The sequence below is a fragment of the Haliotis rubra genome, unplaced genomic scaffold, assembly GCF_003918875.1.
Source record: "Haliotis rubra isolate DU_JTF1 unplaced genomic scaffold, ASM391887v1 Scf2042, whole genome shotgun sequence".
In the NCBI taxonomy this organism is placed as follows: domain Eukaryota; kingdom Metazoa; phylum Mollusca; class Gastropoda; order Lepetellida; family Haliotidae; genus Haliotis; species Haliotis rubra.
The window spans coordinates 37,087-64,819 of NW_025766051.1; the positions used below are offsets into that span (position 1 = coordinate 37,087).

At 42.6% G+C, this 27,733-nt stretch overlaps 2 protein-coding genes across 2 annotated transcripts; one reads left to right on the forward strand and one right to left on the reverse strand.

The window, feature by feature from the left end:
* The first annotated feature begins 927 nt into the window (after positions 1 to 927).
* LOC124275945 (GTPase IMAP family member 4-like) lies at positions 928 to 6,970 on the forward strand. The gene is made up of 3 exons (XM_046711648.1): positions 928 to 938; positions 3,780 to 3,819; positions 5,614 to 6,970. Exons 2-3 carry the CDS (start codon positions 3,789 to 3,791, stop codon positions 6,738 to 6,740), a joined length of 1,158 nt encoding a protein of 385 aa, XP_046567604.1. The 5' UTR covers positions 928 to 938; positions 3,780 to 3,788; the 3' UTR covers positions 6,741 to 6,970.
* Positions 6,971 to 12,171: 5,201 nt separating this feature from the next.
* LOC124275944 (CUB and zona pellucida-like domain-containing protein 1) lies at positions 12,172 to 27,001 on the reverse strand. Its single transcript, XM_046711647.1, has 8 exons — positions 26,922 to 27,001; positions 23,461 to 23,630; positions 21,639 to 21,811; positions 20,584 to 20,737; positions 19,105 to 19,307; positions 17,594 to 17,922; positions 13,144 to 13,257; positions 12,172 to 12,499 (listed from the first exon to the last, which is right to left on the reverse strand). The coding sequence occupies exons 1-8, from the start codon at positions 26,999 to 27,001 to the stop codon at positions 12,241 to 12,243; spliced, it is 1,482 nt and encodes a 493-aa protein (XP_046567603.1). The 3' UTR covers positions 12,172 to 12,240.
* Between the last annotated feature and the right edge of the window lie 732 nt (positions 27,002 to 27,733).

The following is a 27,733-nucleotide window of genomic DNA, read 5'->3' on the forward strand; positions in this document are numbered from 1 at the left end:
TGTGGAACGCCATACTGAGAACAGTCTGATCTGATGTGTGGCCCTGACAATCACAGATTGTGTTCGGTTGGACAGGTAGGATTCATTCCAGCTGAGGGCGGTTCCAGTCACACCAATGTTAGTCTCCAGTGTTCTGAGGAGTCTTTCGTGGTCTATCGTGGCAAACGCTGAAGACAGGTCCAGGGGTACGAGTAGTCCAACTTGTCCATTATCAACAGCAACTTGCAGATCATTGAGAACACGGAGTAGTGCAGATTTATAGCTATGACCCCTTCTGTATGCAGGCTGAAATTTGTCCATAAGATCATACTGAGATAGATGTGCAGACAGACGGACCTTAACAGAATGTTCCAGGACGTTCGATAGACACAGGTCTGTAGTTTTTGAATTCTGATGAATCCAAGTCAAGCTTCTAATGCAGTCATAATCTACAGATCATGAACTCAGACTTTCTTTAACGATTCCTGTGATAACCGGAGTCAAAACGTCAATATGCATCAAAAGAATTAGTAGCAGTAGTAACGTTGTTAGTAACAAAGTGGCAGTACCAGCAGTCGTTGTGGTGGTACTGGTGACATTGGTGGTGTGAGGTAGAAAAGTGAACATATTTTCTGTGCCTGTCTTTAGACGGAGACATCGTGTGTTACAGTGAGTGAGTTTAGTTTTACGCCGCCTTTAGGAATATTCCATTAATATCAAGGCGGGAAACACCAGAAATATAAGGGGTTCACTCACGGTACCCATGTGTGGAATCGAACCTGGGTCTTCGACGTGACGAGCGAACACTCTAGACTACGCTTGTATGTCACATAACACACGTGGCTATTGTACTGAACAAACATATGACGTATTTTCGTACATGATTGGTTGGTCTGGTCATGTGACTGAAGTGTGTCAGTACATACCTGAGGGACGAGATAACACGCCGCACATAGCTGGTGAGTAGTGCTGATAACTTTACTGTTACAAGATGAAAACTAAATATTTAACCACCTATCAAATGCAGTCATTTAACCTTGCACTATTCAACCATGCGATGAATTATTCTAATATTCTTAAACTATGAACATTTCCATTGCGCATAAGAGACAGCAGGGAAGTTTAATGGTTCAATCCCTCGCTCGTCACGTCTAAGTAAGTGAGTATGGTTTAAGCCGCCTTTAGCTCGTTCGTGACGAGCGAACGCTTTAATCACTGGGCTACCCCACCACCCCTCGTCACGTCTAAGACATGGTACAATGTGTGGAACCCATTTCTGGTGTTCCCCGCCGTGATATTGCTGGAATATTGCTATAAGCGGCGTAAAACTAAACTCACTACTGAACATAATGTAAATGGAAGCTTAACAGTACGTAACGATCCAAGACAAGGAGGCATATAGGAGTTCCAAGCTCAGAGTTACGAATTTCATACGCCTGCCATCGTTGGATGAAGTGTCACACACGTTAAGGTTTAACTGACACTAGTAAGTTGTGGTGTTCTTTTTGACTGAACTGACATAACCTCACATTTATATATAGCTATATCAAAACTCACTTAACATGTACTCATTATACAGGTATGCAAAAGGTACTGCATTCGTATGAAACCACGCGAGAGACTTCCTTTCATGTTCATGAAACCATGAAACCGCGATGTTTAACTTCAACACCACATATTTTCGAAACCATTAACTGATCCTTCCATGACATGTATTAATGCACCTTACCACTGGTTTGGCGCCTCAGTGAATATGTCTTCTAAAAGTGTCTTGAAATTAATTAAAAATAAATATTGAAAACAGTTATATAACTCTCTGTTATCGCGGGCTCTCTATTATCGCCGCACGCGAAAACACCGGGAAAGTAGAAACACCACGCCCCGCATCGGCTGTTTACATATGCAAATTACGTAAAATATATTCATCGCTCTTGAAAAAGTCATCTATTTCATTGGAATGTTATGTGTAATCGGAGAAATATTAAAGCATTCATCTTTTCAGTAAGTTCTAGAACATTTTGAAACTAGTATGACCCCTACTGCCATTACATCTAGCATGAATCAAAACTTACTTCATCAAAAGCAATCCTGCGACAGCTATAAGGTCATTTGCGTATTTTCCGTTCTAAAAAATATAACAGGAAGTGACGTATTTATGCAACTTCACTCTTTACACGGTAGCAACTTGTATGGTACGTTTTAAGCCGGAAAAACAATATTTTATAACATTATTGTTACCTTGTATCCAAATGAATAGAAGCTTCAGATGTTTGGGTGAGAAACATGATGATATTACTAATGTGAATGAAATTCCTAAATATTTTTAAATGATCAAACTATTTAGATTCGTTACTTGTCTTAGTAAACGTTTCACAGTGTCATCTGCTTGTACCGCGTGCCATAGTAAGAAAAAAGAAATACCGCGATAATAGAGAGTTGCTTCAATTTCCGGGTCAAACGAGGCAATCGGAATTGCCGCAATGGTATTAAACGAGTTGCGACCATGTGTCACATTACTTGTGACAGAAAAGAAGATTAAACATCAGTCAACTGAAAATATATATATAATGCTAAATGTCAGTAGCCGTTCATAATCCCGATGGCAACAACATTAACTACCGCGATAATAGAGGGTCCCATAGTAACTTTAAGATAAGAATTCCTGTGTGCACTGTATAGATATACACATCGAAGAATGTCTAATGGGAAATACTTATGAGGAAATCCAACAAAAAAGCAAGTTTGCACAAATAAATTATTATAAAAGAAATTATCATGATATTCCTTAACGTTTCCTTTTCAACATTTCACTGTTAATGCCTAGTCATGCTTGAAGTTTGCACGATCAACGTCATTTCTAAAAAAAACAATACCAGTTGAAGTTGTGCCTTATGCCTCGCTAGCTGCCTGAATAACACACGATGCAGTGAAGAAGTAGATCGTTCTGAAACTATAAGGGCAAGGGAGATAACCGTTAACTCCCGAAGCAGGTCAACCTGCTTGAATAAGATAATATGTACCGTATCGCAAATACAGTATGGGATACGGGCCTAAAAGTTATGTAAAGGAAATAGTCTTCAACGCCTAATACTGTATGTTTTCACATTGTGGCCATGGCAAAGTGTTTTTTGTGTGTTTTGGGTTTGTTTTTTTTGTGTGTGTGTGTTTATTTTTACACAGTATACTATTTGGAAAAGTATATATTATCACTGGAGGGGCGGTAGGGGTAATTATTTAATGAATGAATGAAGGAATGAATTAAATGGGCGGTGATTAAGGCGTTTACTCGTCACACAGATGACCTGGGTGAAGCCCATTTCTGGTGTCCCCGCCGTGATATTGTTGGAATGTTGCTAAAAGCGACATAAAACCATACTCATTCACTCACTCACTCACTCACTCATTTCTCTGGTTGGCTCTATGCATCCACAAATCATACTGTCAATAATATTTACTGAGAAGCAAGGCTTGATGTGTCTAGAATAAGTCCATACTTACAAATGTAAACAGTTATCGCTCTGCTTTTAAACATAGGCAAAGTCTACAATTTGATAACTGAACAATGATATACACATGTCCAAGATATTTTTATGGATTAAACTTCTTTTTTAATTTCTCTCACGTTTCGAGACCATTCCAGGTCCCTTCATCAGGAATGGTCTCGAAACGTTGTGAGAGAAATTAAAAAAAAAAAAAGTTTAATCCATAAAAATATCTTGGACATCAATGTACAACTTCTAAATGCCACTGAAAGAAATGATATACACAGTTGTGTTCATACCATTTTCTTATCCTTTCAGATTGTTCAGATGGCAACACCCTTCACAATGGCCTACAAAGGTATGTTCCTATCCAGTCGTTTGCTTAAGTTATACAATATTGCTGCATTGAAACTAAACTACTGGGCAAAAGAAAGTTATCCCAACTTCACTTTACCAACAATAGAAACAAAGACGTGTGTGATTTCTTTATGATAATTCTTTTACAAATAGGAATCATTTCCCAATAAATTAACTGAAAACGTATTGTAATGCCGGTCTTGCATTTGCCACAATTCATTTGGAACGAGTCAACTGGTCAATCTTAAACGTAATGCAAATCTGAGTCTTTTCAAAAAGTGCATAAAGAGTCGCATAATGAGACAGGAGTCTGGGGACGCGTCATCAATAGCGAATGTCACCACTCTGAGCACGTCTCCTCTATTGACGTCGTCAGTCGGCAGATGACGTCAGCAGGAATGCTGTTCCGTACGTCCAAGAGAGATTGTTCGGGTTGTGAGGCCTTGCGTGGTCGTGCTGCAAAATGACTCCTCTTGACTCTTGGCTCGCGTAAAGGGCACTAAAAAGAGGTATCAACACTTCATCCCGCTGGGCAACGTCCTTGGATGATAAGCAGTCTTATTATTCTCTGGGCACAAAATGAGTCCATGACGCCTCCACCATCGAATGGATGAAATTTTTGGCGCCAGTCGCTCTCCTGTAGAACCCGAACTCTGCCATTGTACTGAACCAGCTGTGAAGAGTACTTTAAGTCACGTCTTTGCCACCGACGTACAGTTTGTGCCCATTGCAGTCTGCGTTGACGGTGTAGACGGGTCAGGGGCCTTCCAGGGAAGGGGCGGTAGGCTCGTATACCATCCACACCAAGACGTCAAAGGACTGCTCACCTGCTGAGAGCGTGTCCTCGTGCAATCTAGGTAACGAATCTGTTCCGGAGGTGAATCTGCCGGTGTTACCGGTCTTCGACTGGTGTCGTGACTCTTGGTCTTCCCTATCTTAGCTATGGTCTGTTTGCTGGCAGCAGTTTATCAATTTGCTGATGGTGGTCAGGATACAGTCCTTGCCAGCTGACGTTGTGAAGTCCCCATATTGGCCATACCGATCGTCCTGTCTCGTTGTACTTGGGCAAAGTTTGGAATATTCGTGGTGGTGTTTTGATGCTTGCTCTGTCCAACATCGATTCGTTCGAAGTTTTCGGACAGCTTCACTGTTACCGGGACCATGTTGCATTTTGGTGAATGTTTTTGCTTGGGTTCAAACCTGTTTTCGTTTTATGTACAATTACATTTATCATTTATCATTTTGATCATTAGTTCGTCAAGCAGTCAGGAATTAGCGAGCTTCGAGATCATGTACTACTGTTGAGATCAGGACCCTCATACTGTTTTGACACTCATGAAGATCCGGGTCAGAATTCGTCTTGAGCAACCCATGCTTGTCGTAAGAGGTGACTAACGGCATCCATTGCTCAGGCCTGCTCACTTGGTTGACACGTTTTATTGCATCGATGTTCATGCTGTTGATCACATGATGGTCTCGATTATGATTACTTACTGACTGCCGCCATGTGGCTGGAATATTGCTGAGTGCGGCGTTAAACAACAAACCTACCATACTGAACAAAAAACAGACACACTGATACAAATATTTTGCAATTGGTTCTCTTTTTGCAATGACACACACACGTTCCCAATGAATAATCTGGCTATAAAAGTCTGAAATAGGTCCACTATAATGAGTGCCTTGAAAATAACGCTTAGAAATAGTTCTTATCAAGGAGTTCAATTTGCTGTCAACTGATGTAATTAATGTTCTGTTAAGTAGAGTGTCTTAGGACCGCTATTCTCCTTCACAGGAAAAGGTTCCGGTTTTCTGGAGAGGGAAGTTCGAATGGTACTTGTTGGAAAGACTGGAGTAGGTAAAAGTGCCACAGGAAATACAATATGTGGAGCCGGAAAGGGGGCACAGATATTCCAAGCATTAGCGTGGGCAATGTCTGTTACAAAGAAATGTAAACAGCATTCCTTCAAACGTTTTGGGTACGACTTGCAACTTGTTGATGCCCCGGGTTTTGGTGACACAAGCAGATCACCAGAAGACATCCAGAACGAGGTCATGAAATGTGTGGGTATGTCATCTCCTGGAATACACGCCATTCTTTTCATTGTGAGAATAGGAAGATTCACCGAAGAAGACAAAAATGCACTGGAAACATTCCTGAAGTGCTTTGGAAAAGAAGCTAAAAGATTCATCATTGTTGTATTTACTGGGAAGGATGACTTGGACGAGGCCAGTGACACCCTTGACAACTATCTTGGACATATTCCAGAGAGACTGAAACAGTTTCTGTTTGATTCAAGTCTTCGTTATATTGCTGTCAACAACAAAGGGACGGTTAGAGAAAAGGACAAATTTACCAAAGAATTAATTTACAAGGTAACAAGCATGGTTGACAGAAATGGAGGCAAATGCTACACAAATGAAATGTACGAGAGATGTGAAGCTGATCTGCGGGAAGCTGAGAAGATCGAAAAACTTGAAGAAAAGAGGCAGAAGCTACTCGAGGAGGAACTGAAAAAAGAAGCCGCTGACTTGGAAGAAGAGTTAAAAAGACAGCGTATTCAAATGCAAGAATTGGTGAAACAATTTGAAAAAGAACGTAGAGAAAGGGACGAAGCAGATCAGTTGAGAAGACAACTTGAAGCCGTAGAACTGAGACAAAAGGAAGAAGAGGAAAAGAGACGTCTGGATGAAGAAAAGAAACGACAGGCAGAACAAGATGAAGCGTTGGAAAACAGGAGAAGAGAACTTCAGAGACGGATAGATCTTCAGCAGAAACAGATGAAAGAAGATTTTGAGAGTAGGAAAGAGGAGCTGCGACTTGAAGAGGCTCGTAAACAGATACGAGAAAAGATTGAAGATGGCGACAAAAGTTACTTGCAGCGTTTTTGGGGATGGCTGATGGAGAAGCTTCCATGGTAGCCTAACTTAACAACAAGCAAAGGTTAAACGATAGAATATAGTATCATTGTTTTTGGGTGTTTCAAACATATAATTTTCATCACTGTTTACTTTGCCTTTTAACCACCACCTGAATCCGTGAGACAGATAATTACGTTTGGTGTTTGTCTAAAGATTTCAAAGTGCGTCATATTTTTGACAAGATGACAACTGTAAAGTCAAGAACATATCCACATATTGTCCAACCTGAACACATGTTCTTGTTTGTTTTCTTGTTTGTTTATCATTACAATCTGCAATATCACCCGTAGATATTCGAGTCAGAATTGGTCGTCAGCAATCCATGCTTGTCGTAAAAGGCGAGTAATGGGACCGGGTGGTCAGGCTGGCTCGCTGACTTGGTTGACTCATGTCATCGGTTCCCAAATGAGTAACCGGTGAAGGTCCGGGTTAGAATGTACATTCAGCAACCCATTCTTGTCGTAAGAGGCGACTAACGGGGTCGGGTGGTCAGGCACGCTGACTTGGTTGACACATGTCATCGGTTCCAAATTGCGCGGATCGAAGCTCATGCTGTTGATCACTGGATTATCTGGTCCAGACTCGATTATTTACAAACCACCGCCATATAGCTGGAATATTGCTGAGTGTGGCGTATTACTAAACTCACTCACTCACTCACCAAATGAGTAGATTGGTACTCATAATGCTGATCACGGAACTGTCTGGTGAAGATTCGATTATTTACAGACCGTTGTAATATAGATGAATATTGCTGAGTACAGCGTTAAACAACAAACTAACGGCAACCTCGGGGGCGTGGTGGGTGAGCTGGCTATGGTGCCAGGATAGTGATCCAGCGAGCATGAGGTCCCGGATCGAGCCCACCTGTGACCGGGTGTAAAAACCTTGGAGTCAACTTTGTGTGCAGACTCTTTCAGTGTTGTCACAACCCCTAGTGTACAACTCACAACCCTGTGTACTTAAAAGAACTCACGAATCCGTTGGTATATGACCAGATGGTGGCCACATGAATACGTGCAAAAAAAGTTGCTGGTACAGCAACGTGCAGTTAACGTGGACAAAGTAATGTGACTATGTGTCCCAGTCCATCCAGCTGTGAATGGGTACCTCGTAACGATGGGAAAGCCGCACTAACTCGGTGCGCCTTGTGGCAGCAAGAGTTGTATACTCTCCAGGGAGCTGAGACTGATAATAAGATGTGCCGTTGAGATTGACATCCAATGATCGAGGGGGAAAAATACCAGCGCCTTGAGCATGCACTAGTGCGTGGATATGTGCACTATATAAATAACCAATAATAATAAATAACAGTTGCAAGTCCGCGCGCAAAAGACGCGTGTTATCGGGACCCGCACGTAAAATCTCCAAACTGTTATCATCAGGTCACAAGCACCCCACAACAAAACGGAATCACATGAAAACACCGTGCCCAGGGTTCGCTCTCCTTTGAGTGTAAACAGTCCACATTCTAATTATTTGTACTATGTGAATGTGTTTCACTTACTTGGTGTTTTATGGGTGTATTTGTATTAGTTCACATAGTTGAAGTCACGTTGCATGTCTCAGTGTTAGCCTTTATCGTAATAATGTAATTAGAGGCACAATGTCAAACATTTCCGCAATATTTTGGCCCATATTAATTGGGGCACATGTACTCACTTTAGCTTCCTATTCATGCAACAAAAGACTTTTATCCCTTACGACTTGGCTGAAAACGATAATTGAAATTTCGAAGCAAACAGAGAACACTTTCCATATATGGAATGTAAACAACTGTCGCACGCAGTGTTGTCGGTGTTAGTCGAACTGGTTTCAATCACATGTCATTCATAAAGAGCACTTCAAGGAACATAACCCTTGAAATCATGTTCCGCCGGTAGAGGGCTCGAGTGTCCATAAATTCTATATGGTAACTTCCATGAAGGGTGATACTATTATGGGGAGGTATGCATTATATATTTTTAGGGAAATATGGTGTGATATAGTGCCTTTAACCCAAGTAATCATAGCGTTATTTGTATTTATGAAAGACTTCATAATTTGAAAATAACCGACTATACTGTGAATAAGAGGAATCTTTGTTGATACTGTGTAATGTTCATACTGATTTATCTCTTCTTGTTACTAGGGACGAAACATTCTAACACTGATTATCTCCCTTGTGTACAGGTGTATAATCATATTTTTGTATATTTTGTTTAATTGGTTTTGGGTTGTTGTGTTTTATCATTTAGTTGTGTTTTGTGTGCTAAATAATGATAATTATACATGCTAAAAGCTACAGTAGGTGTGGAGTTTAAAATGTCCGGCTAAAGTTGTATGTGCTCTTTGTATAGATAACATTCTTCGCCATTTTTTTTGTTTTGTTTTTGTGTAATTTTCATTTTCATTTTTGCTCCATCAATAAACAGAATTTCGTTAAAACACGGACTTCACACGGTGTTCAGGGATTCTTTACAAGGTTCCTCGCGCAAACAAACGTCTACTACTAAGCGAGTCCTGTTCGTGGTACTGTAAGGAGGGGTCTGATATTTACCGTTACAAAGTGATGAAAAATAGCAATGTCAAGATTCTATACTCATGTCAATAATGGTTGTCACCCCCGTCATTTTTTTTAATTAGAGAGGGGGTATGGGGTGGGGGTGGGGAGGGGGGTGACAACCATTATTGGCATGAGTATATAATAACAAGAGGTGAAGTAAAATGGAGGCTCACGTCGCGTCCAAGATTGCTACAACTTCCATTCAAATACTCATGTCTGCTGAATTGTGTTTGAGTGTGAGTGAGTGTACGTGTGTGTTTGTATAACTGTGTGTGCTTTTGTATTGTGAGAGTTGTGAGTCTTTGTGTGTTTACATAATATATGTGTGGACTTGGGTGTTGGTGTGCGTGTGTGTGTGTGTGTGTGAGAGAGAGAGAGTGTGTGTGTGAATTGTGTTTTGCGCCCGTGTGTATGTGTGTGCGCGCGTATGTACGTGCGTGCGTGTGTGACTGACTGCGTATACTCGTCCGACTGATGTTGGTATTGTGGTGCTGCAGCTTCAGACAGACACACCATACTAGCATTGTGCTAATAAATGCACGTTTTACAATCTGTAAATCCCGAGCGCCTCCCACAGCGGGAGGGCAACGACTTCTGGTTTGAAGCAGCCTTGGAATCGAACCTCCGACCTTCTTCTCTACTGGCAGGCACTCTATCCACCGGACTAGGGAATAACATGTGACCATGTTTTGTCTCTCCCCCTTTCTATCTTAGAAACATATTTGATAATACCTTGTTTTCTGGAAGTAACACGGTACAAAGATAGAATAAGAGAGTACAGTCATTCCTGAATATATGCTTTGTTTAGGTCACAAAAGATGTCACTACAGGTTAGTACCAAGCAAATGTGCATTTTAGTTTAGAAATGATCCATCCTTTTCAACTTGGTATGTACAATTAACAATTACGTTATATTACAAATAGTTTCGCATGGTAAAGTCACATTACAGTGATTTTATTAATCTTTCTTTTAAGAAATATCTGTCTGAATTGCTATAATACCTATTTTGATTCATACCACGTTTTTTTTACTAGGAATAACTATAGATGCCTATTTTAATTGGGTATCATCTCTTTGAATGTGTGAGTGAGTTTTGTTTTACGCATCTTTTAGCAATATTCCAGCAATATCACGGCGGGGACACCAGAAAATGGCCTTCGCACCATCTCTCTGAATTATTTTGTTTTTTTGTTACACAGATAGGACAATCGTTGAAGCGTTAAACCCAAATATATCACTCACTCACTCTTATTCAGTACTGTGGAAATCTTACAATATTTACACCTAAAACATTAGGTCCATCAATGTTCTGGGACTGGCACTAATTCTGTAATTCATACTGTCAATAGATTCTAAATGCTCTATACGCCGCCTGTGTCCACGTACTGTGTCCACATTTAACCACTCAGTGCGGCTGCTGCTGATTATTTTGAGATTTTACGTGCGCTTTGGCACACGGCACCAAATGCGCTGCTTCAGCGTTTGTCATTGCGATTTCAGACCTCTGATTGGCCAAACAGATTAGAGTATATTATATTTATTCAACTATTCATTACGTGACTAATTGAAAGTAAACTGACTATACTGGGCTCAGAAAAATGGTAACGCGATGTCTGTGATGACACTGGTCACATTAATGGAAATAGGCTGAGAAAACGTTTAGACGTTTCCAAGCCCTCTTTATACATCGTGTTATGTTCAAGCGGTTATTTTTGATAGGCAACACAGAAGCATCGTTGGCCAAATTACGTTGCAGTTCTCTCCCTTTGGAGATAGAAGTTGGGAGATATTCGCGTCCCCACTCCATCTGGGTGTAGGTAAGCTTTGTCACAGCCATTGCGTTGGAAGATGAGATACATTGTTTGACTGAGTGTGAATTTTATTCCGATTTACGCTACGAATTGTTCAAGTTGGCTGCCTCAACTGATACCAGCATCTGCAGTAAAATACACAAAGATGCAAAATGATAATCTTAATAAAACCTTAGCCGTAGTTGTAACTGCTTTTCATAAATGGAGGAAACTCCACTATGCAATATACATACTTTTCTCAATTACTAACCTATTTCCAGCATCAAATGTATGTTCTGGCTCTGTGTCATTGGTACCGTGGCGGCTCACCTTGGGACCCGCCCGCAACCACCGCCTTCCTTCTCTCACTCTCCTTCCTCCCCCTCCCCACCGCAGTGATCACGGCCAAGTGCGTGTCAGGAGAGAGGGTGGGTGGGGTGGGCTGCCATGTTGCCGATGTCATAGAGATAGAGCATGCACAGCACCTCAGTGATGCATAAGCATACATGTGTCTTATCGTTATTTACGATTTTATTTATGATATCTATCTGTGATAGTGTCTCGTAAGCCTTATGGCCGGATGGTATACTTTTTAACCGTTTTTTTCTGTGTGACACTTTTTTTAGTAATGTATATCATGTGACACTCAAATAAAATATTATCTTATCTTATCTGTATGGAGTAGGCCACAATCCCAAGCTATCACAACATTCCGACTTCACGGCAGACAATAACAGTAGTAAATGATGTGGAACAAAGTAAAAACTGTGGAAGATTTCAGGCATACGCCTCAATACTAGCAAACGTTGTGTATACAAACCCTTGTTTATTAGCAAACGTTGTGTACGCAATCCTTTTGTTTATCCCCGACGGAAATGCTTTACAGTAAAATACAATCCTCGTGAGTCATTTTGGGAGGTCATCTAAAGATTGTTTTAAAAAACAAAACAACTTTTTTATGATATGAACCCCGACTCGAAATGCTTCACAGTGCATTAAATCATGAAGACCCCAGACACGAAATGCCTCACAGAACAATACAATCATGATTTATTGTACTGTGGAGCATTTCGAGTTGGGGGTCATCTCAAAATATATTTTTTATATCTTTAATCCTCGCAAAGGCACGTGGGCCTGTAACCACTACACACGTTGACAACAGTCTCAGCTGACAGGTAGGTCCTCTACTATGACAGGACCAAACCTAACTCTGTTTGTCCCTGTGTTTCTTTCACTGCTTCTCTTCCCGGGCGATGTGCAGGTCTGTTGGCAGGAGGGAGAGTTATCCGTGACTGGACAGACTCTGACGTCACATGTGATGTACACCGTGTTGTAGTTCCCAGCGAATTTGAACACCTTCATCTGAAAGTCTGTGTGGTGATTGGTTGTCCTGAGGATGTGGGTACCACTGTCTACTGCGCAGCTGGAACATACGGCATCATCGATAAAGGGATGCATTTATAAACTGGTACAATAATGTGATTCCGCCAAAATGAACTGCCATTATAATGTATCTCTGAAACAGAATAATACTAATGCATATGTAACAAAATACTGCTTTGCATAATAATCTGCAATAAAATACTGCTGCAATAATGTACCTCTGAAACAGCTACAATAATGTACTGCTACAATAACATATCTCTGAAAACAAAATACTGCCACTAATGTGAAACAAAATACTGCTACTGCAATCTCTGTAACAAATTACTGCTGCAATGATCTCTGTAACAAATTACTACAATATTGTATCTCTGAAACAAAACACTGCTGCAATTCCATACAATGATAAATACAATATACACTAATACATTAATGCACTGCAACAATGTTAAAACGACACACTTCGCAAAATACGCCCCTACAATAATACACCAACACTCTCATACATAGCTACAATAATACATAGTAACTATTATACAGCAATAACAAATTCCCCAAGATATCATATACCGCTTCAGTTGTACAGCGGTACATTAATACACGTTCATAAAAATACTTTCCTCTGTTAATTCATAATTTCAATCATACAAATTGACGGCTACAATGATACAGGTGTGTACTAACCCTTCCTGAGCGAGGATGTACTTAGTGCTGCTTGTTGTCTCAAGATATGTCGGTAGAGCAAAGCATGACGTCACCACCAGCTTCAAGTCCGAGTCAGCCTGATCCAGCTGTACCCTGGCAAAATAAAACAAATATCTGACATGGCACAGCATCAGGTTATCATCACAGTGATTGTATTCTGACATGACACAGATATCAGGTTATCATGACAGTGGTTGTATTCTGACATGACACAGATATCAGGTTATCATGACAGTGTTTGTATTCTGACATGTCACGGGTATCAGGTTATCATGACAGTGGTTGTATTCTGACATGACACAGATATCAGGTTATCATGACAGTGGTTGTATTCCTGATTATGACACACGCATCAGGTTATCATGACAGTGGTTGTATTCTGACATGACACAGCATCAGGTTATCATGACAGTGGTTGTATTCTGACATGACACGGCATCAGGTTATCATGACAGTGGTTGTATTCTGACATGACACGGATATCAGGTTATCATGACAGTAATTGTATTCTGACATGACAGACACATCGGGTTATCATGACAGTGTTATCATTATAATGGTTGTATTCTGACATGAGACGCATAAGGTTATCAATGGACAATGGTTGTCAGGTTATCATGACAGTGGTTAACATGACATTGGTTGTATTCTGACCTGACATGACTGACATGACATATCAGGTTATCATGACAATGGTTGTATTCTGACATGACACGCATCAGGTTATCATGATGGACAATGGTTGTATTCTGACATGACACAGCATCAGGTTATCACGACAGTGGTTGTATTCTGATTATGACACAACATATCAGGTTATCATGACAGTGGTTGTATTCTGACATGACACAGCATCAGGTTATCATGACAGTGGTTGTATTCCTGACATGACACGCATATCAGGTTATCATGACAGTGGTTGTATTCATTCATGAGACATGACACAGATATCAGGTTATCATGATCGCAGTAATTGTATTCTGACATGACAGCACAAAGGTTATCATGACAGTGGTTGTATTCTGACATGATCACGGCAGTGGTGTCAGACACGGTTATCATGATCAGTGGTTGTATTCTGACATGACACGGGCATCAGGTTATCATGACAATGGACAATGGTTGTATTCTGACATGACAGTTAACATGACATCGGGTTATCATGATAAGTTATCATGGCAGTGTTGTATTCTGACATGACATAATGGATTTGTATTCTGGTGCATCAGGTTATCATGACAACAGTAATTGTATTCTGACATGACATTCTGACGCATAAGGTTACTCGCATCAGGTTATCATGACAGTGGTTGTATTCTGACATGACACGCATCAGGTTATCATGACAAGTGGTTGTATTCTGACATGACACGCATAAGGTTATCATGACAGTGGTTGTATTCTGACATGACACGGGTATCAGGTTATCATGGACAATGGTTGTATTCCTGACATGACAGACACATCGCATAAGGTTATCATGACAGTGGACAATTGTGTATTCTGACATGACACACACGACAATCAGGTTACCATAAGGTTATCATGACAGTGGTTGTATTCTCATGACACGCATCAGGTTATCAATGGACAATGGTTGTACGCATCAGGTTATCATGACAGTGGTTGTATTCTGACATGACACAAGGTTATCAGGTTATCATGACAGTGGTTGTATTCTAGTTTGACATGACACAGATACCAGGTAAGGTTATCATGACATAATGGTTATCATTATAATGGTTTATTGGTTGTAGCGTTATCTGACACGCATCAGGTTAACATGACAATGGACAATGGTTGTTTCTGACATGACAAGGTTATCAGTTGTATTCTGACACGACACGCATAATGGTTATCATGACACGCATGGTTGTATGACAATGACATGACACGCACGCAAGGTTATCATGACAATGGACAATGGTTGTATTCTGACACATCACACACATCAGGTTATCATAGGTTATCATGAAGATGGACAATGGTTGTATTCTGACATGACACGCATCTGTTTATTATTCTGACGCAGACGCAAGGTTATCATGACAAAAGGACAATGGTTGTATTCTGACATGACAGCGCATAAGGTTATCATGGCAGAGTTGTATTCTGATGACACGCATCAGGTTATCATTATAATGGTTGTATTCTGACATGACACGCATCAGGTTATCATGACAATGGACAATGGTTGTATTCTGACATGACACGCATCAGGTTATCATGACAATGGACAATGGTTGTATTCTGACATGACACGCAGGTTAATCATGACGCGGATGATGGTTTCGACATGACACGCATCAGGTTAACATGTAATGGTTGTATTCTGACATGACAGGCTGCATCAGGGTTATCATGACAGTGGTTGTATTTTGACATGACATGCATCAGGTTATCATCATAATGGTTGTATTCTGATAAAATGACATCGGTTATGTCACACAGTGGTTGTATTTAGACATGACACACACAAGAGGTTACCATGGCAATGGCTGCACTTTGGCAGGACAGATGTTGCAGGTTATCATGACAGTGGTTGTACTGTGGCATGAATACAAACTGACATTTAGAAAGAGGTGAAATATAAAACAGCTCTCAGTAAAGTACAGATTCAAGTCCGATTGGAACCTTAGAGGCAGGCACAGCGATTAAGCCCACTCAGCCGTCGATGCATACACCGTGAACTGAACTAAGTAGGTGCAATCGTTCATATAACATGTGTTACACAATAACATGACAAACACATTACCTTATGACGTCAGTGCCTTCACGACATTGTGAACACATCATCGGAAAAATCACTGTATCGTGAATACCACCGAATAAACTGGCCATATATCATGTACTCTATAGAGAGAGTGAGTGAGTTTAGCTTTGCACCGCACTCAGCAATATTCCAGCTATATGGCGGCGGTCTGTAAATAATTGAGTCTGGACCAGACAATCCAGTGATCAACAGGATGACCAGTGATCTACGCAATTGGGATACGATGGCATGTGTCAACCAAGCCAGCGAGCCTGACCACTCGATCCCGTTAGTTGCCTCTTACGACAAGCATGGGTTACTGAGGACCAATTCGAACCCGGAGCTTTCGCTTAGATACCAAACCATTCACTCGTTTCATAAACATGGTACTCCACGGGACATCGTGTAGTATTTTCTGTATATCATATATGTCACCTATATATCATGTATACTAGCGAACTGATTACTATGTATCAGGACTTCCATCGAATTGATGGCTATACATTGGACATCCTACCGAATTGCTGGCAAGACATCATGTATCTTATTGAATGGATGGCTATACATGGTCACACAACAGATACTAGTCACCAAGAATCTGCATAACAAACACGATTCGGCATTTACCAGCATCCCATCTTGTGTTGGTCAGCTGGTCACGCTGGCTGACTTTGTGAGTGAGTATTGTTTTACGCCGTTTTTAGTAACATTCCAGCTATATTACGGCGGGGGTCCCAGACATTATCTTCACACATTATACCATGTGAGGAACCGAACCCGGGACTTCGGCGCGACGAGTGAACGCCCGGAACACTAGGCCCCCTTACCGTGTCCGCTGAAGTGGTTGATACGTGTCATCGTTTCCTCAAAGACCAAGCAGCATATCGGGGCGCTGGGGTAGCCTAGTGGTTAAAACGTTGGCTCGTCACGCCGAAGACCCGGGTTCGATCTCCCACATGGGTACAATGTGTGAAGCCCATTTCCGGTGTCTCCCGCCGTGATATTGCGGGAATATTGCTAAAAGTGGAGTAAAACCATACTCAGTCAGTCAGTCAGTCAGAAGCATACCCCTGGGTGACTGCGTGACGAGCGAACGACTTAACCATTAGGCTAGCCCACCGCCCCGACGTCAATAGAGAACGTGTATATCCTAAGCAGTATATATTATGATAAAACACAAATACAGTGTATGAAACAAGGCCCGTCCGACGGTTCGGATCGGGCTAGATTTCTGACGGACAGTCTAAATTTACAACAAACCAGCCTGATGGTCTGGCAATTTTTTTAGAAAAGTTGTTAAAAGTACATCTGATCTTAAAGTCTATTTTTCAAATTGAGCGTTACATTTAGACTTGACAATTACTGCTTAAATATTGAACTATCGTATCGCAAGCTCAAAGCACTGCGTTGACATATTATCACTAAAACAGCGACACCTATCGACGCGCGGAGTCGGATTTCTCTGAAAAAGACTGCTAAGGCAGTAAATACATGTCTCCGGTTCATTGAATTATTCATTGTAACAAAACAATTAGCTTTTTCTTTGGATTGTCTGGCCTGGTTCAATTCAATTTGGGCTGGTAACATTTTGAAGTTACTAGCCCTGATGTCTGACTGGGTTTTTGGCTTATTTCATACACTGACAATAATCTCGTCGTTTTATTGCCCCCTGTTTACCTGAAAAAGAGATCCTCCCCGAGTCTCTTCTGTGGAGCTGTGAACTGTCTGATAGTCATCGCCTGGTCTTCGAAAACACTGATGCTTGTCGGGAAATTCTGCTGTACCCGGATATGACCTTTGACTTCCCTGCTCATGCGTTCCACTTCGGATCGTCTTCGCGTGCCTACATCCGGGTATGGATGGTAGTGGATGGAGAAGGATTCAGAACGAGGCACGGAGCACGTGATAGGTATCTTCCATCTCTCACCTCTGACGATGTTGTTTGACTCGGTTGCGAATATTCTGTCCACGAGGAAGTTGGTGTAGACGTGTCTGTCTGTCTCTGTCTGTTAAAGATACAACACTGAGCTACAGTAATTTGGATATTAAAGGGGTGGTGTGGTGGGGTACTGGGGAAAGTATTGTGGAGCGCAATTGTGCAGTGGTAAGGCGTCTCCCTGAAGGCCCGGGTTCGATCCCCGGTGGAGGCACCTAGGTTCGGGTCCCGATATGGGCACATTTGCGTAGTATCCTTGGACAAGATACTTAGATCCACATTGTCTCAGTTCACCCAGCTGAAAAATGGGTACCCGTGAGGATGGGCTAGCAATGTGAGTGTGTAGTTCATTGCGCCTAACAGGCAGCATGGCTGTATGGTCCTCAGGGAGTTGAAAAGGTATCGCAAAGTACGATAGTGTCCTATGACCGGAGATAGTCATGTACGTAGCGTCGTGAGCAGGCAATGCGCCTGCATATGAGCGCCACATAAGCAGATTATTACTATTACTATTACTATTACTATTCGCTCATGACGCCGAATGCCCTGGTACCTTTACCTACGTGATGCAACACGTGAAGTGTTTTCTTGGTGTTCACCGCCGGGATATGTCTGGGATATTGCTAACAGCAACGTATGAGAGGGAGTCAAACTCGGATCTTCGACGTGACGAGGGAACAAGAACCCTCATCCCATTACTCTTGTTCTACTGTCCCTTCTAATTCTGATTGTCTCACTCACTGTGCATCAGGTCGTCTTTCTTTGTCCCTCTTACACTTCCTTTTTCATCGCCCGAGCGACATACACACGCACGCACACACACACACGCACACACATGAACGCATGCACGTACGCACGGACATACATAAGTCAATGATCTTTCCACTATAATCGTTGGATTTTACTACAAGATCGATTGAATATAATTGTTTTTTGGGTTTTTTTTGCTTTTGTTTCTTTCTTATTTAACTTTCAGAGCAACACACAATTGTTTGGTTAAGAATGAAAAGCGACATAGAAAATAAACCCTCAAACGGGGTAGTTTGTGGCCCACTGAAAAACTGCAGTATTTCAAAACAGTATTTAATGGCTCTTTAATCATCAACATTTCCCAGCCTTGAGCAGTGGACGTAACATATATTTCATGAAGTATATTCTATTTACGTCCCTGCTAAGGGGTTATTCTACGAAAACAAGACACTGTGAAAACAAAAGGATGACGTCACTTTGGGTTATGTCGCCACACACCTACCTTGACAATTGTCCCGCAGGAATCGGCGTCTGTTTTTATGACGATGTTGTCGTTGATAATGGTGCCGGTACAGGAGGAATCAGCCAGAGCGATGGTTCTCTCTGAGGAAGCTGGGTAGAGTCGCTTCAGGAAGGTGAGGTCAATCTGGATATTGAAAGTCCCCGCGTCACACGACATGTTGACGACATCCTGCACCAACGCCGCTGTAGATGACAAAGTGACCTTGACAGTGCCGCCAACATACGTTTGCATAATGTTCACAGCTATTATATAGTGTACAGTACAGATTGTATAACAACGGCATTTCATACCTGACATTATATCTCAGGCAGGTGTGCATAGAGTTAACGGAAGGATATACTGGATGTTGCTGCTTGTAAAGATAATTAAGCGTCGTGCCCTAGGGGTAGTTGGTTGGTTTTTTAGTGCCCCACTCAGCAATATTCCAAACAGTTTGTATATAATCGAGTATAATCGGACCACACAATCAAGTGATCAAGAGCATCAGCTTCGATCTACGCAATTTGGATATGATGGCATGTGTAGACCAAGTCAGAGAGTCTGACCACCCGATCCCGTTAGTCGCCTCTTGCAAGCATGGGTTACTGAAGATCAGCTCTAACCCTGTTCTTCACGGGTCTGTGTCATAAGGCACTTTATAAGGATGTATATAAGCTCGTTTATTCGAGTTGTTTAATTATTTGTACGTGTAATAAATAAACCAGTCAGATGGGAATGTATACTATCAGTTTAAGGACATCACACTCAACGCCCCTGAGACAGCGAGACATCGCCATTTGCAGTATCTGAAATAAGCCAAAAACCCAGCCAGACATTAGGGCTGATAACTTTTAAATGGGTTTTACAGAACAGACAGTCCAAGAAAATATCAACTCAATCTTTGGAGTGAGTGAGGAGTGAGGTGAGTGAGGAGTGAGTGAGGAGCGGAGTGAGTGAGTGAGTGAGTGAGTGAGTGAGTGAGTGGGTGGGTGGGTGGGGTGGGTGGGTGGGTGGGTGGGGTGGGTGGGTGGGTGGGTGAGTGGAGTGAGTGAGTGAGTGAGTGAGTGAGTGAGTGAGTGAGTGAGTGAGTGAGTGAGTGAGTGAGTGAGTGAGTGAGTGGAGTGAGAGAGTGAGTGAGTGAGTGAGTGAGTGAGTGAGTGAGTGAGTGGAGTGAGTGAGGGAGTGGTGGAGTGGTGAGTGAGTGTAGTTTTCGCCGCGTTAAGAAACATTCCAGCAAAATCACGGCAGGGATACACCAGAAATTGGCTTCACGCATTGTACCCGTGTGGGGAATCGAACCCGGGTCTTCGGCGTGACGAGCGAATGCTTGAACCACAAGGCTACCTCACGACCCCAGTTTTATCGCCTCGGAAGATTGCTCATTAAACCAATCACAGAACAATCTGATCCAGACCCAAAACCAATAACGAAGTTTTCTACTTCCCTCGGTATGTCTAATTTGTACGTTGAAGTACTCACGGCTCCACGTGGCTTGGAAACCGCCCATGTTGTTGGAGCCGTCGGTATCGAAGCTTACGACAAAGGCCTTGCCGAGGAGGATGGGGGGTTTGCTGCTGCCGCTGTAGGTGGAGCCACCGACTGGGATGCTGGAGGAACTGTTGAGTGTAGCGACCTAGAAAACAGTATAGATGTTTTTATAGGAATGATCCCACAATGATCAAATTAACACATTTACATACAAAAACGTCAGTGGTACCTATATGTACAATGTCACAACAGGGCTCTGTCTTGAAGTCAGTGTGGTACCTGGGTATGAACAACGACACAGCAGGACTCTGTCTTGAAGTCAGTGTGGTACCTATATGTACAATGTCACAACAGGGCTCTGTCTTGAAGTCAATGTGGTACCTACTACATCACAACATGTACGATGTCACAACAGGGCTCTGTCTTGAAGTCACTGTGGTACCTACATGTACAATGTCACAGCAGGACTCTGTCTTGAAGTCAGTGTGGTACCTACATGTACAATGTCACATCAGGCCACTGTCTTGAAGTCAGTGAGGTACCTACATGTACAATGTCACAGCAGAACTCTGTCTTGAAGTCAGTGTGGTACCTACATGTACAATGTCACAACAGGGCTCTGTCTTGAAGTCAGTGTGGTACCTACATGTACGATGTCACAACAGGGCTCTGTCTTGAAGTCACTGTGGTACCTACATGTACAATGTCACAGCAGGACTCTGTCTTGAAGTCAGTGTGGTACCTACATGTACAATGTCACAACAGGGCTCTGTCTTGAAGTCACTGTGGTACCTACATGTACAATGTCACAGCAGGTCTCTGTCTTGAAGTCAGTGTGGTACCTACATGTACAATGTCACAGCAGGACTCTGTCTTGAAGTCACTGTGGTACCTACATGTACAATGTCACAACAGGGCTCTGTCTTGAAGTCAGTGTGGTACCTACATGTACAATGTCACAACAGGGCTCTGTCTTGAAGTCAGTGTGGTACCTACATGTACGATGTCACAACAGGGCTCTGTCTTGAAGTCAGTGTGGTACCTACATGTACAATATCACAGCAGGACTCTGTCTTGAAGTCCGAGAACTCCAACTTGTACAGCTGGCCGGTGTTGGTGGGACGGATGATATAGAGACAGTGGACGTTCCGAGGGTAAGGCTGGGGGTAGTTGTCAGACTGCAGGGTGCCCGCCTCACTGGAGTACTGGTTTCCACAATCTGTAACAAAGGGCTGTATCAGGTTGGGAATGTAAGGTGGGGGCACACCATTCGTTGTATTAACTTCACAAGATTTACAGCGTTTCCAGTGAAGGTACGACGACACGATTTGTCCCGCCATATACTAGGACTTTGTACGACACTGTGTTCTTCAAGTAATGTAAACGGTGACGAATCACGTTTGGAAAAAAACTTTCATGAATAAATACTGAACCGTTATAATAGAACACTGAGACAATAATTTGGGGTTTGGGATTTTTACAGAATCCTATTTTTAGTAAAGTACTAACTATAACACTCTCATCGCATGGACAATATTTTTAATTACTATAACACTCGACGCCTGCTTGGCCAACATTATATTCACTATAACACTCGACGCCTCAATGGTGAAAATTGTATTCACTATAACGCTCGGCGCCTGAATAGCCAACATTGTAGTAACTGTAACAGTCCAAGCCATAATAGTGAACGTTGTACTCACTATATAACGCTCGACGCCAGCATGGCCGACATTATACTCACTATAACACATTGTACTCACTATAGCAGTCGACGCCAAACTGGTCAACATCACACTCACTAGAACTCTCGACGCCCTCTTTGGCAAACTTGTACTCAAAATAACGCACGACGTCCGACTGGTCAACATTGTACTCACTATAACGCTCGACGCCTCAATGGCCAACATTGTATTCACTATAACGACCGACGCTTGAATAGCCAAAATTGTATTAATTATAACGCTCGACGCCTGCTTGTCAAAATTATATTCACTATAACGCTCGACGCCTCAATGGCTAACATTGTATTCACTATAACATTTGATGCCTGAATAGCCAATATTGTATTCACTATAACGCTCGACCCCTGAATAGACAACATTGTACTCACTATAACGCTCAACGCCCTATTGGTCAACATTCTACTCACTATAACACATTGTACTTACCGTTACACTTGACGCCTGCTGGGTCAGCATTGTACTCACTATAACCACATTGTACTTACCATTACACTCGACGCCTGCTGGGTCATCATTGTACTCACTATAACACATTGTACTTACCATAACACTCGACGCCTGCTGGGTCATCATTGTACTCACTATAACACATTGTACTTACTATTACAGTCGACGCCTGCTGGGTCATCATTGTACCTCACTATAACACATTGTACTTACGCCATTACACTCAACGACTGCTGGGTCATCATTGTACTCCACATTATAACGCCATTGTACTTACCATAACACCTCGATTAGACTCGACGCCTGCTGGGTCAGCATTGTACTCACTATAACACATTGTACTTACCATTACACTCGACGCCTGCTGGGTCAGCATTGTACTCACTATAACACATTGTACTTACCATTACACTCGACGCCTGCTGGGTCAGCATTGTACTCACTATAACACATTGTAACTTACCATTACACTCGACGCCTGCTGGGTCAGCATTGTACTCACTATAACACATTGTACTTACCATTACACTCGACGCCTGCTGGGTCAGCATTGTACTCACTATAACACATTGTACTTACCATTAGACTCGACGCCTGCTGGGTCAGCATTGTACTCACTATAACACATTGTACTTACCATTACACTCGACGCCTGCCTGGTCAACATTGTACTCACTATAACACTCGACGCCCGCTTGGTCACACGATGTCTGCGCGGGAGTGACCCTCGTGGCCGGACAAATGGATATGTCTGTCTCAGTCCCCACGCAGGTGGTGCTGGTGATGATGGGAGGGTTGGCACTGCGACCGTACTTAGCATCATTGTGTGCAAGCCCACCCTGGGACCTGGTTGTGGAAGACCATTAATAACCTTAGGATTCTCTTACATTAATAGTAGGGGTGAAACAATGCAGCAAGGTCAAAATACGGCACGTATCACGGTATGATACGTATTGCAATACGCATATTTACGTCTAATCGTAAAGAACAAAGAAAAATTTGACTGACAAAAACGCTGGAGGGGTGAAACGATGCAGAAATGTCAAAATACCGTACGCTTTCACAGTGCACAAGTCACGATATGGTACATATAGCGATACGTATGGTAACGTCTAATCGTAAAGAACAGGAACGTGTGAATAATTGACTTATAGTATGGGTGAAAAGATGCAGCTAGGTCAAAATAACATACGTAACACAAAGTAGAAGTCACGATATAATGCGTACGTATGTTTACGTCAGAGACCATATCTAGTTTACATCTAGTAGTAAAGAAACGGGACGTTTTTAACATATTTGACACAAAAAACGCGGGGTTTTGGTTGGGTGTGATTCAAAGCAGAAATTGAAACGTTTTGTTTCCCAAGGAAGCCCCGCGTTTTTTATTGATAATTTTTCCAAAACGTCCGTTTCTTTACGATAGATGCCAAACTGGATGTAATGATTAACAGTGTAAACTATGCATTGCCGTTATGTCGTGACTGCAACATTGTTACGTATTCTTCACCCATATAACAAGTCAATTATTCACGTTCTGATATTTTACGATGAACGATTACCATACATCGCTATGCTACTACATCAAACGAACTTATGCGCTAATGAGCGTACGTATTTGGCTGTTCTGTACCGTTTTATCGATCAAATTTCTTTCTTTACGACCAGGCATAAAATATGCGCCATTACGAACCGCATCATACCGTGATTCGATACCTATTGAACTGCTGCTGCGATTATTCTATTAATGTGGAAAATCTGAATTGGTAATGGTCTTCCGCAATAGATCCCGAAGTGGTTGCCTGATATGATAAGTACGATAAACATCATCACCAGCACTGCGTGGGGACTGGTTTTGAACATCGATATTTTTTTTGAATTCCGCGCGGCTATCGACGAATTAGCGTCAATGTTATAATTGATGCAATGTTGACCGAACGGGCGTCGTGTATGAACGAATTGATATTGATTATGGTAATTGTCTTGCGACCGCGGGCGTCGATAACGAAGTACAATGTCGATTATGGTAATTGTGCTTTGACTGGCGAATCGTCAGCGGCTACAATCATCGACCGCCAGCGAAACCGCAATGACCGTGGTACAATATTATGGTGAACGACGGCGATCAGTATGGTAGATACAATGTGTTATAATTGATTACAATGCTGACGGCGGGCGCGTCGTATAAATATTTCGAAACTATCAGACCGCTGGTGGTACGGCAATGACCCGGCGATAAATGATGCATGACCGAAGCCTGATAATCGTTATGACAATGATGCCCGGCGTCGTTGATAACGATAATGAAATTACAATATTATTCGCCAATTGATACGATGATGACGGCGAGGCGTCGATATTACAGTAATGATCATAATTGATACGGCAACGAGCGTCACGAAATGATTATGGCTGAACTATTATTGTTATATTGATGCAATGATGACGGCGATCGTGTGATAGTAAAGGCCTATTATTGATTATGAATGATACGACCAACTGACGAAATGTAACGTGAAACACAATGTTATAGTGGTAGAGATGACCGACCAATAGGCGTTATTACAATGTTGCTGATCGAACGTCGTCGCGTTATTAACAGTCACAATATTTATTCAGCATCAAATGATATAGTGAATAAATGTTAACCGATGGCGTCGGCGATATAGTGGTATTTTTAGCAACGGGCGATCGTATATTAAACATTTTGGCTTGTTCGGGCGTCGGTGTTATGGTAAATTACAATGTTGACCGTTAACGTCGAGCGCAATGATTTACAATGTTGACCGGTCGAACGTCGTGCGTATTACAGAAGTTGCCAGAACGTCGACGAATTGACCGGTTGGCGTCGCTTTGCTGTAATTGGTGTCTGTTATGGTATAATGTCGACCGTAACGGCGTCGGCGTTCCTGCGAATGATGCGGCGTTCGCTATTATGGCTTGGACTGTTACGGTCCAATGTTATCCGGCTTCATAGTGATGCAATTTTTCGCCGTTGGCGTCGTGACCACAGTGAATATAATGTTGACCGAAGCGAGATGGGAGATGTTGTAACCGGTGAAAAGTATTGATGGCGATAGTGTTATGGTGTGCTGCCAAAATGAAATTACAGGCCCCAGGTATTATGCTCGATGACTACTATAACAACGTGTTTATTCGTAATTTTTCAAACGTGATTATCACCGTTTATTGAAAGGTTTGGTGTCTGCAAGTCTGGTATATGGCGAGGCAAATTTCACTGGGCTTCAATCTTTATTGAGTTAACGGCAGATGGTGATGCCCCCACCCATTCCCCAACCTGTTTGACCGCTTTATGTGAATTGAAGCCATCCCGATCGGCAACTTTGACACCCTCGGGGCGATCCGCTGTCTCTATCGTCAGATCACCAACGCCATTTCAGCTGAGTTGAGTTCTCGGATACTAACATGACCTGCGTATTGATACCGCACCGACGCGGGGCCCACTGTTGTGACATGGGTACCTCGCGTTTGAACGCTATTTGGCATTGGCTACGTAGCCCAGGCCTTTCACTGACGAACGGCCTGTTGTGACGTGTATGGTACCACGGTGACTTCGAAGACACGAGTCATAACATTGGCATTGGGCTAAATAATTACGGCGGGAACGGTGATACTAACAATGACATTATTGCCTGTGGTACAACGGTGACTTCGGAACAGAGACCTGCTGTGAACATTGGTAATGTGGAGGCCGCTGACTTCGAACGATTGACTGCTGTGACATTGTACGTAGCCAGGCAGCAGTGACTTTGAACTGGTGACATTGTACAGGTACCGCGCCCGACTTCTTCGTGCGTATGAGTGCCGCATATTTCGGGTGAGTTATAACTCGAGCATTAACGTAACTCGCTCGCTCGCTCGCTCGCTCGCTCGCTCGCTCGCTCGCTCGCTCGCTCGCTCGCTCGCTCGCTCGCTCTTTCGCTTTCGCTCGCTAATTATAATGTCGGTATGGCGCCTGATAACGACCCGATACTGATACTGGCGCTGGCCCGCTACATGCTAGCTGTTAACATTTTTGCAGGCTTTCTGTTGGCGGCATAATCAGGTACTTTGTCGTCTGGCGGCGTGATGCGGGATGTCGTCAACAATCGATGACGCAGTTTAATGTCAGATGATCACCTTCCTGAGCATTTCTGCCCGGCTTTCTCAGAGAACTTCTGTTGTTCACTCTGCGCCGGCACCGTCATCAGCGACGGCATCAATAAAAACAGACGCCGATTACCGGACTGTTCTTCGGGTAGTGATGGCGACATAACAGTGACGTCATCCTTTTGTTTTCACGGTGTCTTGTTTTCGTGGAATACTATCTTGGCGGGACGTAAACGGGGTATACTTCGTGAAGGTATATGTTGATCCTTTAACTCCAGGCTGTTGATGATCAAAGTCGCGTGGCTGACTGGTGTTCGCTGCGGTTATTTTTCGGTGAATTACAAACTGTTGAAGGTTTATTCTTATGTCGCTTTTTCGTTCTTAACAGGCTGATTATTGTGTTGCTCTGAAGACGTGAAATAAGAAGAGAACAAAACAAAACGAAACGATTACATATTCGATCGATCTTGTAGTAAAATCAACGTTAACAATGGAAGATCATTGACATGTGTCGTAACCGACATCGTGTCGATATTATATCGGTACCGAACAGGTGTGGAAGGACGGAGCGACCTGATGCACGGTGGACTGTCGAGTTGAACATTGGAGTAATGGGGGATGAATGATTCCCTCGTCGTCGAGTTGTCCCTCATGCGTTGCTGACCAACGATGTCGAGAACATTGTTGGTACCGGAAACGCTTCGCGTCATTGGGCTGGAACCGGAGACGTTCGTCATAATGGTAATAATTGATGATAATCTGTATTTCGTATCTGGGCGTTACCTTCTTTCACGCTGCGTTTATGACTTATCCCCGGTCATGGAACATGGCGTGCTGCCTTT